This window comes from Passer montanus, unplaced genomic scaffold (genome assembly GCF_014805655.1).
Source record: "Passer montanus isolate IOZ18808 unplaced genomic scaffold, ASM1480565v1 scaffold8, whole genome shotgun sequence".
Classification (NCBI taxonomy): domain Eukaryota; kingdom Metazoa; phylum Chordata; class Aves; order Passeriformes; family Passeridae; genus Passer; species Passer montanus.
In genome coordinates this window covers 2,828,711-2,842,413 of record NW_024373256.1, presented here as the reverse complement: position 1 = coordinate 2,842,413, position 13,703 = coordinate 2,828,711, and the positions used below count along the sequence as shown (strand labels likewise).

At 50.2% G+C, this 13,703-nt stretch overlaps 1 protein-coding gene across 2 annotated transcripts; it reads right to left on the bottom strand.

Moving 5' to 3' along the window:
- Positions 1-1,708: 1,708 nt before the first annotated feature.
- Positions 1,709-12,410, bottom strand: DHRS7B (dehydrogenase/reductase 7B). Of its 2 annotated transcripts, none has more exons than XM_039731926.1 (7): positions 12,320-12,410; positions 7,701-7,876; positions 6,108-6,223; positions 5,237-5,447; positions 4,519-4,611; positions 3,094-3,246; positions 1,709-2,457 (listed from the first exon to the last, which is right to left on the bottom strand). In XM_039731926.1, exons 1-7 carry the CDS (start codon positions 12,337-12,339, stop codon positions 2,252-2,254), a joined length of 975 nt encoding a protein of 324 aa, XP_039587860.1. In that variant the 5' UTR covers positions 12,340-12,410; the 3' UTR covers positions 1,709-2,251. The 2 variants fall into 2 exon arrangements, with proteins under 2 accessions (XP_039587860.1, XP_039587861.1); XM_039731927.1 differs by lacking the exon at positions 12,320-12,410 and adding an exon at positions 11,442-11,646.
- Between the last annotated feature and the right edge of the window lie 1,293 nt (positions 12,411-13,703).

Below are 13,703 nucleotides of genomic sequence, written 5' to 3'. Positions count from 1 at the left end.
CCCTGGAGCTGCAGCTCCCACAGGAACTCCCCACACATCATTTTTCCCTCAGGCCTGATGTGTTTCACCCTCAGTGCTCTGGATGGGAACACAGAAATGCAAAGCAGCCCCTTGGTCCTTCCTGGGTAGCCACGACCTGAAACACCAGAACATGGAGCAGCTGAACAAGCCTGGCAGGAGCACTGCATGTCACCAAGAAACTGAGGAGCTGAGCATGGGAAACACAAAGGAAAAGCACAACTAACACCAGCACTGCCCTTGTGCAGAGCCAGAGAAGGTAATGCCTTGCTCTCCTGTCTTAACAGGAAGAAAGGTGTCTGCACACCTGAAAGCTTCACCTTGTCAGTCCAACCCCAGAACTTTCTGTGGCAGCTGCAGCCTCAGCCACAGGGAAGGTGGCTGAGGGTGGATGTCCTGACAGAGCAGCAGCACTGTCATCATTAAACACGTCCTGGATCTCAGAGATCATTTATAGATCTGTAATGGTTAAGAAGAGGCTTTTGGAAGCAGAAGGTCCTGCTGAGCCTGCACACCCACAGCAGAGTTTGTGTGGCTGACTCTCTGTGTGGATTCACACTGTGTAAGCTAACAGGGCCCATAAAGAGGGCTGGGATAAAGCATGTTCTGCAGCTGCTACTGGTACAACAGCACCTTGCAGGGATGTAAGGAAAAACAAAACCCTCATGTGTTCCCTTCCTCTTATGTTACATGCTGTGAGGAGCTGAAGTAGACCAAGGGATTAATTTCATAGCAATGTAATTTATTTGTGATCAGATGTGCACTCCCAGGCCGGACATGTGAGGCAGGACACATGGAAAATTCTGGCAAGTGCATGGAGGTGGCAGGAGGGATCTGAACCTTGGTTCCTATTAATAGAGTTTATTTCAATTTTAAGATTATTTCTGTCCTATCTCTGTGCAGCACTTCCTTTTTCCTAGTGGTGCTGGTGTCCCTCACATGAGAAGGGGGTAAGGAATGGAACACAGCACCCCTTCAGGCTGTCAGGCTCCCTGAAGTGATACCTGAACAGGCAGGTATCATTCCCCACTGGATGTGATCCTAATTAGCATCTGTGATTGCTTTACAGCAGATGAGAACAAAGGGTCTGTCTGCTACACTCAGGACACATGGAAAATGCTGTGCATGGAGGTGGCAGGAGGGGTCTGAACCTTGGTTCCTATTAGTAGAGTTTATTTCAATTTTAAGATTATTTCTGTCCTATCTCTGTGCAGCACTTCCTTTTTCCTAGTGGTGCTGGTGTCCCTCACATGAGAAGGGGGTAAGGAATGGAACACAGCACCCCTTCAGGCTGTCAGGCTCCCTGAAGTGATACCTGAACAGGCAGGTATCATTCCCCACTGGATGTGATCCTAATTAGCATCTGTGATTGCTTTACAGCAGATGAGAACAAAGGGTCTGTCTGCTACACTCTGCACTTCACACACATGGATTCTTCTCTAGTGCCAGAGAGTGCCTGGCACCCACACGACCACACCTGCTCTGAGCTGCAGGTGGCCCAGGTGTGCTGCTGTCACCTGTGCAGTGTGTCCTGGCAGCAGCTGCCCTGCTGTGCTGCTCTGCCTGTTCAGAGCTTCCCTGCATTCCTTGGGCTGGGGTTCACAGAGCGCTCTCACTGCAGAATTGACTGTCCCAGTACATCAGTAGGGCATGATTCAGACAGGTAAAATGATGCCAAATACACCCAAATTGTACATCAGTTACTTCTTTTAAAGTGGCACTGGACTGAGCTTAATTTATCAGATGACTTGGCACGTTAACAGGAAGAGGCTGTGAAGTTTCCCACTGCAAGCAGCATGTCCTGGATCAGACTGGAAGGAGTGGGAATGAGACACTGATCACGAGAGCTCCCAGCTGAGGACTGTATTTCACAGGGGTGGGGACAGCCAAGCTCTGCTGGTGTGAAGGCAGAACAGGTGGGTTTTATTTGTGGCAGGCAGTAAAGCTGAGCGTGCCTGCAGTGAGGTGAGGAGTCTCCCAGCCAGGGCCTCCCCGGCTGCAGTGTTCCCCTGATCCCTCCCCTGCACCTCAGCTCTCCCCCACTGTCCAAGCACCATTCCGTCTCCAGCTGAGGTTTAGGTGCTGTCTTCCAGCAGTGTGGGGGAAACCACTTCCCAGTCTCCATGCAATGGTAAACAGCATTTTGAGAAAGGATTTTCCTGCAGGAGCACCTCCAGTGATGTCCCAGCCGACTGCAGGGGCTCAGCCTCTCCCTGCTCAGGGCAGCTGAGTTCTAAGAGCCCTTTACTTTTCTCTCCTTTTTTGCTCTAGATGCCATTAAGGTGAAGAAAAGCCTGGGGCAGAGGTTCCTCAGGTAGACAGCCAGGCAGGGGGTCAGGCCAGCCACAAGCACTTCCTTCTTCTTCTGTCCCACAGCACTGAGAACCACCTGAGCCACCTCGGCCGCCGTCTGTCCCTCGGCCGTGGTCTTGTCCATAACTGCCAAGGGAAAGCTGAGTGAGCACCACCAGCAGCAGGTAAACCCCACCCCACCTTTCCTAGCAATGCTCTAACTGCACATGGCTGCTTGCTCTGGTTTTCACTCAGCTGTGTATGGCAGCACAGGCAGTGTTCCTCGTGGCTGGCCCTGAAGGCAACAGTTGCTGTCTGGAAAGGCTGAATTTTGGGGCTTGCTGCTCCTACCGTGCATCCAAAGTTGGTTTTTGATCCTTCAGGGATCAAACCTCTGTCCCCACCAGAGGCCATGTGTTGCAAACACACCATGAGAACATGGAGATGCTCCAGGAAGGGCAGTGAGTGTTGCAGACACACCATGAGAACATGGAGATGCTCTACAAAGGGCACTGAGTGTTGCAGACACACCATGAGAACATGGAGATGCTCCAGGAAGGGCACTGAGTGTAGCAGACACACCATGAGAACATGGAGATGCTCCAGGAAGGGCACTGAGTGTTGCAGACACACCATGAGAACATGGAGATGCTCTACAAAGGGCACTGAGTGTTGCAGACACACCATGAGAACATGGAGATGCTCCAGGAAGGGCACTGAGTGTTGCAGAAACACCATGAGAACAGGGAGATGCTCCAGGAGGGGCACTGAGTGCTACCTCACCTCCATAGCGGGATCCATCCGCTGTGACAGCGTTCAGGGACAGGTTTGTCTGGATGTAGCCCGGGCTCACCACTGTCACTTCAATGTCATACTGCTCCACCTCTGCTCGCAGACAGTCAAAGAAGGCCTGGGTAGCGTGCTTAGAGGCAGCATCTGGAAAAAGGAAAAGGACTGTGCACCAGGGAGGGGAGCAGGGCTGAAGGGATTGTCACTTTCTGAATGGATTTTTCACTGCAATGCAGCCACTCCTCAGCAAGAGCTGCTCTCCAGCCTCTACGATTGTTTTTGTTTAGTGAATGCCAGCAACAGGCAGTGGGAGTCAGAGGCAATTTAGGAAGACAAAATGTAAACTCAAGTTCAAAACTGGCTGGGATCCTGAGCTTAGTATCACAGCACTGCAGAGTGAACCCAAGCTGCCTCCCACTCCTGATAAAGGAGCCCCAAAGCCTTTGGAAGGCAGAGCTGGCTGCCCTGAGCACTGGGGACTTGCAGGGCAGGTTCAGGGCTTGGCTGCACAAAGGGAACACCAGATCACACAGGCAGCACAGCAGGGAAGCGTGGCCTAGGGCAGGATTTTCCCCCTTAAATGGCTGAGTGACTCCTTCTTTTTGGTCACTGCCTGTGGCTGCCACCAGCACACCAGCAGCACCAGAGGCAGCTCAGCACAGGCTGCACACCCTGCAGGGACCCAGGCAAGGGCTGAGCTCCTGCTGCCACATCCACGTGCCTCTGGTCCCTGTGCAAGCACCCTGGGAGCTCCTCAGAACACTTCTCCTGCAGCAATTGGACCCACATCACCTGCAAAACCCCATGGCTCAGACATTCCAGGCTCTCCCCCACTCAGCATCACTCCTGGCTCACTGTATGCCATCACCACTCTACTTGTGGTGTTCACTTTCAGTGATTTACAGAGGCTTGTGTATCAAATGCTCTCATCTTAGTTCATCCATCTTTTAAAGGGCTTTTTTTTTCAGTAATCCCACCAATATTCCTTGTCATAACAGATTTAGCATGAAGAGTTTGCCGGATCAAGATTGTTTAGGATTTTGTTCTGGCACTGTTTGTACTATAGCACTTCATAATTTATTAAAATCAAAAATTCCTGCTTTCTTAGAGGAGATAATGCAGACAAATGACAAGGATAAAATACCATTAAATTATGGAATTGTAGTGACTCTCAAGACAGGACAATCAAGCTGTTTTCAAAACATATTCTCCATCCCTTAAAAACTTTAGGACAAAGCTAATATTTTGTATTTAAGAGTTGCTGTCAGTGGTTTGTGACCCCATTGAGGGTGATGCACAGCTCTGCCTTCCCTGCACACAGCCAGTTCCATGGAGAGCTAAATGTGGAAGCAGGAGCCAAGTATTTATTCAGCCTGGTGCCCCAAATATGTCTTTCCCATCTTCTGTGGAGGTACTTACATGCAGATCTGAAAGGAATGCTTATTTTGCCTTGCACGCTGCTGATGGCCACAATGTGGCCTTGTCTCCTCTTGATCATGGAGGGGAGAAGTGCTAGCAAAGACAGAAAAGACCCATTCAGACAAGAGTCCTGCCATTGCTGCTGTCAAGAATCAAAGCTTTCAGAGCACTCAGAGATGCTGAAGGGAATTACAAGATCCCTCTTCAGTGCAGGGGTGGGGACAGTGCTTGGGATGCCCCTGACTGAAGCTGTCTCTGCCTGGGAGGGTCACCTGTGAGGAGACTCCTTGTGCCAGAGGCTGCACAAGGGCTGCTGTGGTGGCTCTGATCTCCACACAGCGGGCAGCAGGATTTGCTTTTCCTGCCACCAGAACATCTTCCCATTTCCTGCAGCTGACACGCTCTGGGCTGAGCTTTCTGTGTGACCAAAGCTTCCCAGGAGAGCTGCAGCTCCACTGCAACCCCCACCATGTCCTCCAGTGTTCTGTCAGTGCTGACAGGATAACTGGACCTCTTCCCAAGCCCCTGCCAGGCTGGAGTCAGGAGATGGAAACAGGGATCATCTCCACTGGGGTATTTCCCACAGAGTCATGCCCTCAGGCCTGCCCAGAACCCCAAACCTCCCTTCAGCCTGTGCTGTACCAGGTACAGTGACAAACACAAGTGAGGCTGTGCTGGTCTGCAGAGGCATCAGCCACATCCTGTGGACCACAGGTACCTTTGGTGAGGGCTATAGGCCCAAAGTAATTTGTTTCCATCACTTTCTTATCCACATGCAGTCCTGTGTCCACGATTGTGCCTCGGTAGCTGATGCCAGCGTTGTTGATCAGGATGTCCACATGACCCGAGGCCTTCAGGATCTCCTCAGCAGCATTCACCACAGCCTTGGTGTCTGAGAGGTCAAACACCACGGTGTGAGGCTCGTGTGTCTGTGAATAAACTCAAGTTAGCAAAATACAGTTCAGTGCTGGGTGTGCCAGCTCATGGTGGCATCCCCCAGCTCTGGAGGCACAGGAGCAGGGCCATGCAGACCCTGCTCCATGTGGCAGGAATTCATGGCAGAAACAGGTTGTGCTCATCTTTCTCTGCTCCTGTAGCCTGTTCCTTATCCCTGAGCCTGGGAAAGGGACAAGGGAGATGTTCCTCAACTACTAAAGTTTCCTGTTGTCTTAAAGGAAATGCATGTGAAAAAGGCAAAACCTAACCCATGTGTTTTCTGCAGAAGCCAGCAGTATCTTTCTTAGCCACAGTCAGCAGGCACAGACATAAAAAAAGCAGAAATAAAGTCACTTTTCCAGATTCAGTGAATGAGGTGCAGGTGTAAGGGGTCTGGACACTCTGCCCTTGTGTGCTTTCACTTTCATTTCTAGCCAAGATGGCTTCTTGGCTTCTTCTGTGGGGTTTTGACAAGGAATCACATGCCAGCTGAATGCACTCCTGTATCAGCATCCATCCCTTACCACAGAGTTGCGTTTTTCCTATTGCTCAAGACAACAACCCACAGGCAATTCTGCAACTCCTGTGAGAGCCCCAGCAGAAACCCAGGCCTCGTGAGCCCGGGCTCCTGGCGTGTGCTGTCCCACACTCACGTTCTTGCGGTGATTCTTCACGGCACAGAGCTCCTGCACCAGCTCCTTCAGCTTCTCACTGTCCCTGCCACACAGCACCAGCCTGGAGCCCGCTGCATGGAAAGCTTTGGCACATTCTGTGGAGAAGCAAGGAAGAGAGAAAAGCAGGGACATGAGTGCCAGCCCAAGGACAGCTCCACATCAGTGACAGCTCCCAGTGCTGCTGGCTGCTGCTGTGTGTGGCCAGGCTGACTGACAGAGAGGTCACAGCCACGTCCCACTCTCCTGGGACTGTGACAGACACATGAGCAGCTGCTGTGCTCACAGATTAGTGCTGGTTAGACACTTGCTGTGCTGTTCACACATCCTCCCCCTCAGCTGGTCACATTTGCCTCTTCATTTTTGACTTTATGCCTTTCTTAACCACAGTTACTCTGTGTGTGTCATCTAACACAGGTCTTAGGAGTTTCAGTTTTAATGAACACCTCCAGAGGTTCAGGGAGCCTGGGGTTTAATGCCTTCATCAAGGTGGCATTCTTCACTGGGAAAAGCCTGGAGAAGAGATGCCAGGCTGTTGTCCTCTTAATTCCATGTTCCTGTCCCTTCTGGGAGCCAGAGGGACAAACTGCTAGTTTGCACAGGGATGACAGTGGATGGCAATGAACACACAGTAATTAGAGGTGGTCTGGTGTATTAATAACTGCAAGTAGGGGGAGTTGTAGAAGATGTCGCAAATGAGTCAAAAAGAGAGGAAACTTTACAGTACAGTGGTGGAAGTCTCTACAGCCCACAGCACAGACAGAGCTCCAGCTGGAAGGTCTCTCCTGGAATACTAATTTCCTCTCTTCTTGATGAGAAGTACAAGATCCTTTACCACTCCCACTCTTTGGTTGAGGCAGGCAGAGAGAACCAGTTCATCTCCTTTGGCCAGTCCCTGAACACCCCAGTCCTTAGGGACAAACTCACATGCAAAAGCAGCATCAATTAAAGCTCTATTTGTTCTATAAATGTACTCATCCTAATGAAAGGCCTTGATAGCAGAGAGCACCTTGTCTTCTCTTCAGGCAGCTTTTAAAGCAATTACAGAAAGCAGAATTAGGGAATGTAGCCACTGAAGCAAAACCTAAGTTCCATTTGGAAAAAAATACTCCCTGGTGTTAATAATGCCAAGAGCTTGACTTTAGAGTGGATGGATTTGTACCATGAAAGGTACCTTAAGTTGAGAGTGAGGGAAAAGGAGGAGTGGAAAGTTTGGCAGAGCAGCTGGAAGTACATGAAGGCAGAACACCACTTCTGGGAGGTTTTAAAGAATCAATTTGGTTTCCTGGCTTTTTCAGGATTTAGGGAAAAGACCCCTGACAGCACAAGAACAGCATCTAATTCCTTGCTTTGATGAGCTCCAGTTTACACAAGGTGATTTAATTTTTTTGTACCAAATGCTGAGACTTCCTTGCACCCAAATCTACACTGGTTGTGGTTACAATTCAGGTGGGAGCCGCGTCTCTCAAAACTCACTCAACAGGAACTTCCAGCTCGTTCCTGCTCTATTCCACGAGCTGCTCCTGCCACAGCCCCCTGCCTGTGCTGCCCCTGGGGCCCTGCTTGGGTCCATACCTTTCCCCAGGCCAGAGGTGGCCCCTGTGATCAGCACCACAGCGTCCTGCAGGTAGGCTCGCGTGCGCATCCACTGCAGCAGCCGGAAGAGCGCGAAGATGCCCAGGCTGCCGAAGAGCAGCGGGACGATGACAGTGCTTGTGAAATCCATCAGCTTTCCTTGCTGAGCTGGCTTCCTGCAGCCACAGGAGGAAAGGAAAGAGGTCATTTCACCATGAGGAAAGTGAGCAAAGGCCTGAAAACTACTTTGAAATTATTTTTTTAACCCTGTCTTAGACCACCAATAATCCACCAAGGTGCCTCTGTAGCTTCAGCAGATTTTCTCATCCCTTCATTTAGGTTTTGGAAAGTTCACATCAGTACCCAGTTTTAAGCACTGAAATAGTAATGTGAACATCCCAGCAGGACACTTGGCATTGCATCCTGTCAGCTGTCATGTCACAAACTCGGGTTCAGGGATGCTGTTCCCATGTTTTGCCCTAAATTCACCCTCTTGTGATGAAGTTCCTCAGGGCTGGGATATTTCTCCACATTTTTCTGATTGTATAAAACTGTTCAGACTTCTCTAGAACAGCCAGTACCAGAATATCTCCAAGCCAGAGATCAGGTACTCTGTGTTATCCCAGATGGATACAAGCCAGTCTGTCTTTTGGAGGCTCCAGGTTTTCTCTCTGAGCCAGTAATTTGCTTAACACACTGAAATCTCATCCTGGAATGGGATTCTGATACCAAGGCATAGCCCTAATCTCCTTGCTAAGCCATTCCTTCAAGGGAGTAGTTTATGTGACAGCTTACTAAGGGCCAAAGAGCAAGTAGGACTCCTGTGAAAGGGCCACTGATTTTCCCTCTGTATATCCCTGAGCTTTTATCAAAGCTTGGTCTAAGAGTAAAGTTAATTACAACCCATTCCTGAAATCTTCTGGGTCACACATGAAGTCAGAACCAAACACCAGGGAATTTTCCCTTCCCTTCTCCTTTCTCATGCAGGCAGAGTTTGAACTCTTGCAGTCTGAGCTGCAAGACAGGCTTTACTGGGAAGATACTGGGAAATTCTGGGACACAACTTGTGCTCCTTCAAAAGGACAGCATGAGAAGCAGAAAACAAGAGGTAACTACAATGCTGAGGCAGAACTCAGTGTCACTGAGGGGATGGCAGAGGCTCTGCATGCCAGGGAACAGAGCTAATGTGGAAAATGTCAGGCTCTTCCATCAGGGGCTTGGAGAGAATTCCTCAAATAGCTGCTCAGTGAACAGCTTGCTGAAATAGTAGTGAACTGAATAAAATAACTATTTCTGGGGGTACAGCTGGAACACAATAAAATAACACATAAAGGCAGCTCTACATAAACCTGGCAAGGTCTAAAAACAAAGCCACCAAGTTAGAACACAACTCTTCTTGGGCTCCTTTGGAGCTTCCCATTCCCAAAGTGACTCGTGTGGGTCTCAGGTCCTTCCTGGTGGGATTCCATGTGGACAATGCAGGGAGACACCAGAGCAGCAGCTCCTCAGGGCTCAGGGAGTGGGAAAGGGCACAGAGTGGGAGAGCAGAAACCCAGAGGGAGGATTCAGCTCTGCAGAGCATCCTGTGCTGAGGGAGGGCACACAGGGTGTGTTTGGCACTGCTCTGCAGCCAGGGACTGGGACAGCTCGTGTGACAGAAGAGAATGGATCTGCCCTAAAACAATTCCTGGGACAGAGGTGTTCTGACACGAGGCCACTGCATTTTCAGGCTGGGTGAGAAGGTTCTCTCAGACTTCTCCAGACTGAAGGTTCTCCAGTTCATGCTCAGCAGCTGCCAAAAAAGGCTGATTCCCCTTTTTTAGTTCTCTCAAAGGTCTCTTGAGATTCACAGCACAAAGTGTGGGCAGGGACAACAGGTGCTGTGCTGACATTGGCCTTACAGGACATTCTGGAACCAAAATCCCCTCAGCCCACGCTCAGGCCCTTTCATTGTTTCCCAAGTGGGAGCTGACACGTGCACTGGCACTGCCTTCTTGGGCACTGGAAAAATGTGTGGATCCTGCTGTGGATCCCGTGGAATGCAGGGGAAAAGGTAACTGAGAAGAGAAGAGAGGCCTTTCCTGACACCTCCCCTAACTAAAGCACACCCAGATCTGAAAAATATTTCTAATCTTTTCTTGTATTTCCTTTTTCTCGTGTCACACACAGGAACTGGGCAGAGTGTCCAACTCTGCCTGAGGGCTGCAGCAAACCAACAACAACAGCCTGCTCTGGCAGCTTGCAGGCTGCAGCCTGAGCCAACAGGTAACAGCTCTGGGGAGGGAAATATGGCATGGGGAAGAGGAGGGAGAGGAGAAGGAGTTGCCAGTCAGAGATGGAAATCCCTATACATATTATAATAATGATTAATAATATATTTCTTTTATAATATATATAATATTATCTATTATACAATAGAATTAATAGAATATAATTAAGATGATAATAAAAATATTATATTTTCTATTACATTGCATTATATTATATTATATCATATTATATCATATTATATCGGCATGCAGAAGCAGTGCCTTCTTCCAAGGTGCTCAAATGGCCTCTTAAAAAAGCCCCAAAACAAAGAAAATCTCATTTCAGTCAGACTTGAGAGAGAGCACAACCCAGCTGAACAGATCATTTGGGACAGAGGAACTTCTGCAGCACTCCAGACCTACAGCAAAAGCTTTGCTTTGATTCTGATCTGCTCCTCTCACAGCCCAACTCCAGGTACCACTGCAGGTGCCCCAGGGCAGAAAATGTGCCACTGAAATGGGGTGAGGGTGGGAGCCCAGCTCAGCCTCCTGCTGCTGTCACCTCTGCTCAGTAATTTGGGCATCCACACTGAAAAGCCCTCTGTTCTGTCAGTGATGGTTACTGCAGCCTGGAGAAGCCTCTGCTCATTAACTGCAAAGCAAAGCTGACATTCCCAATTCCCCATCCCAAAGGGCAGCACTGGAACTTGCAGGTTAGCAGGGCAGAAAGGGGAACACTGACAGTGCCAGCAAACACAGGGGGAGGAAGCTTTTCAAAGGCTTCCCACAGAGTAAATCACATTTATCCAATTCAAAATAAACCCAGAACTCTCCCTTTAAACAAAACTGGGTGTTCTCCCACACCAGCCAGCACAGTGGTTCCTGAAGGAACAAGGACATTCATGAGTGAGCTCAAGGCTGCAAGGGTGAGACCAGACCCTGAAGAGCCAAACCCCTGGAAGCTTCCCCAAGCAAGGGGGGAGTGAAACTGAAAATAATAAATAATAAATAAATAAATATATAATAAATATATTATATATATGTGTATATATATATATGTATATGTATTATATATATATAATACATAATGAATATAAATGAAAATAAATCAATTAAGATAAATCATAAATAATGAATAATGAATAATTAATTAATAAATATATAATAAGTATATAATGAGTATATAATAAATATTTTAAAATAAATAAATTAATATAAACAATAAATAATTAATAAATTATGTATAATTAATTAATAAATAATAAGTAAATAATACATAAATAATAAATAAATGATAAATAAATAATAAATAAAACTGTGCAGCTCCAGGCTCCCAGAATCACACTGTCCTTTAGTGGCACCAGCTGGGAGGCTGCAACCCCAAATCCAATGTCTGGGGGGATAAAAGGAGGGGGAAAACCCCCTGTTTTTCCCAAGGATAAAAGCCCAGCCCCCGGAGGCTCGAGGGGGTGAAGAAAGCACAAGGTCCTACCTGAGACAGGGCTGACTTGCAGAGACCGAGCTGGAGCTGCCCCTGCAGCAGCAGGAGAGCCCCGAGCTAAAAGCGGAGCTGGCAGCGAGCCCAGCCGTGCCCGGTGCCAGCCCAGCCTAAAAACAAACGCTGGGAGCGCAGCTCTGACCTTTGCAGGGCAGGGCAGCCTCGGAGCAAGCCCAGACTGGGAAAAGAGCAGCGAACTCAACGCTCCGAGAGCAGGGAAAGCTCCTCAGGGGAACGCAGAGCTGCTCACCCAAACAGGGACAAGCGGGAGAACAGCTGGAACAGCTGGAGTTCCCAAAGGAACCTGCCAGCCAGGCACCAGCCTCTGCCGGATCTCAGCACCCGCCCGAGCGCTCCAACCCACGCGGCAGCGAGAGGGCGAAAATTCCGTGTTCAGCACCCAAACCCCGCCTGGGCGGGCGGAATTCCTGAGGTGGAACCTCCGGGAATCCAGCCGGGCAGCGGGGGCGTTGGCCGGGGTGGAACCGGGCGGGTTCGAGGTCCTTCCCCCGGGCCGGCCCGGGGTGCTCGGAGCCGCTCTCGTTGTCTCCGTGCCCGGGCACAGGCTGATCCCACACGGACTGCTGCTGCCGGGCGGGACACGGACACAGGCGGCCTGCTCGCAAAACCGAGACATTGTGGCTCCGAAGAAGGCGTTCTGCCGACATTCACCAAGCCAAGGGCCGCCGTGAGGGCGGGCGGCGCCCCTGATTTATCGCTAATTCGATTTATAATGGCGGTGCCGGCGGTGAGCTCTGTCCCGGCGCCCAGCGCCGCCTTGCCCCCAGCTCTCCCGCATTTCCCAGAGCCCGCGGCCTCCCGGGTGTCCCTGCTGTCCCTCCCTGTCCCCTCCTGTCCCCTCCTGTCCCCACCTGCCCGCCGCCGTCACCATGGCCACCGCCGGAAGTGGGCCCCGGCCGCTTCCGCCCGCACTCCGCTCCCCCTGACGCCAACCGGAAGTGGCTACAGGAGGGCATCTGCCCTCAGCTGTCCTCCCGCCTGTGCCGCCCGGCCGGGGAGCGGCGGCGCCAACCAGGGGTTCCGCGCTCTCGCGGTTCCCCGCGGTGGGCGTTCGCTCAGCGCCAGAATCACAAAACCCCCGAGGGGCCGGGCTGGAAGGGACTGTGGGGCGCGTTCAGCCCCTGCTCAGCACGGCACAGGACTGCTCTGCAATATGGCCAGCGAGGGAGGGACGGAGGCTCCTCTGTGCTCAGAGCTCGGGCGCTGCACGGGGAGGTTTCTTCTCATGGCCAGGACACCCCAAAATCCCACCCTGAACCTGAGGGTGACACTGGCACAGGACACCCCAAAATCAAAAAATCTCCCCCTGAGGGTGACACTGGCACAGTCACCCTGGCACAGGACACCCCAAAATCCCATTGTGAGGGTGACACTGGCACAGGACACCCCAAAATCCCACCCTGAACCTGAGGGTGACACTGGCACAGGACACCCCAAAATCCCATTGTGAGGGTGACACTGGCACAGGACACCCCAAAATCCCATTGTGAGGGTGACACTGGCACAGGACAGGGCTGTGCAAGGCTGACTGTGAGGAACAGCAGTGAATTCCTGTAGCAGAAAAGAGACATTTCTGCAGAGCCTCTTTCAAACCCGTGATGGGGAAAAACCCACCCCAGATTTCTCCAATTTCTCGGATGATTTCTCTGATGATTTCTCTGATGATTTCTCTGATTTTCTGTGCAGGAACGGGGCCTGGATGTGCTGCAGGTTGTGCAGCTTTAAATCCCCTGGCTCTGATAAGAGGCACAAAGTGGCCCCAGTGATCCCAAAAGCCCAAAGTCCAAACGTGTCAGAGCCCTTGCCCTGGGGAAGGAAAGGCACAGGGAGTTCCTGCAGCTCGTTGTGAAGGTTTTAAGAGCTGAAGGGACATTTACAGAGGAGTCAGAGATATTTAAACATTTCCAAGTTAATCCCAGATGTCTTTCCCTGTGGACAGCAGGGAGATAAAGGACAGCTTTTTGCAGCAGTTCTTTGAAAGGTGGTTTTATCACCAATTTTTATGGTAACTTTTTTCTGGTCCTCTCTTCTAATAGGGAAAACACTGAAATTAATTCTAAGCTTCAGTGCCAATTCATCATTAGTAAGGGATCAATATTTCAGGGAGAAGATGAGAAAATAATTCAAAATCTTCCTAAAAATTACTGTCTGAAAGGAAGGATGATAATGCACTTTTTTGACTTCAGGGACAATATGTAATGAAATGGAAGAATCAATAATTTTATTTACACATAT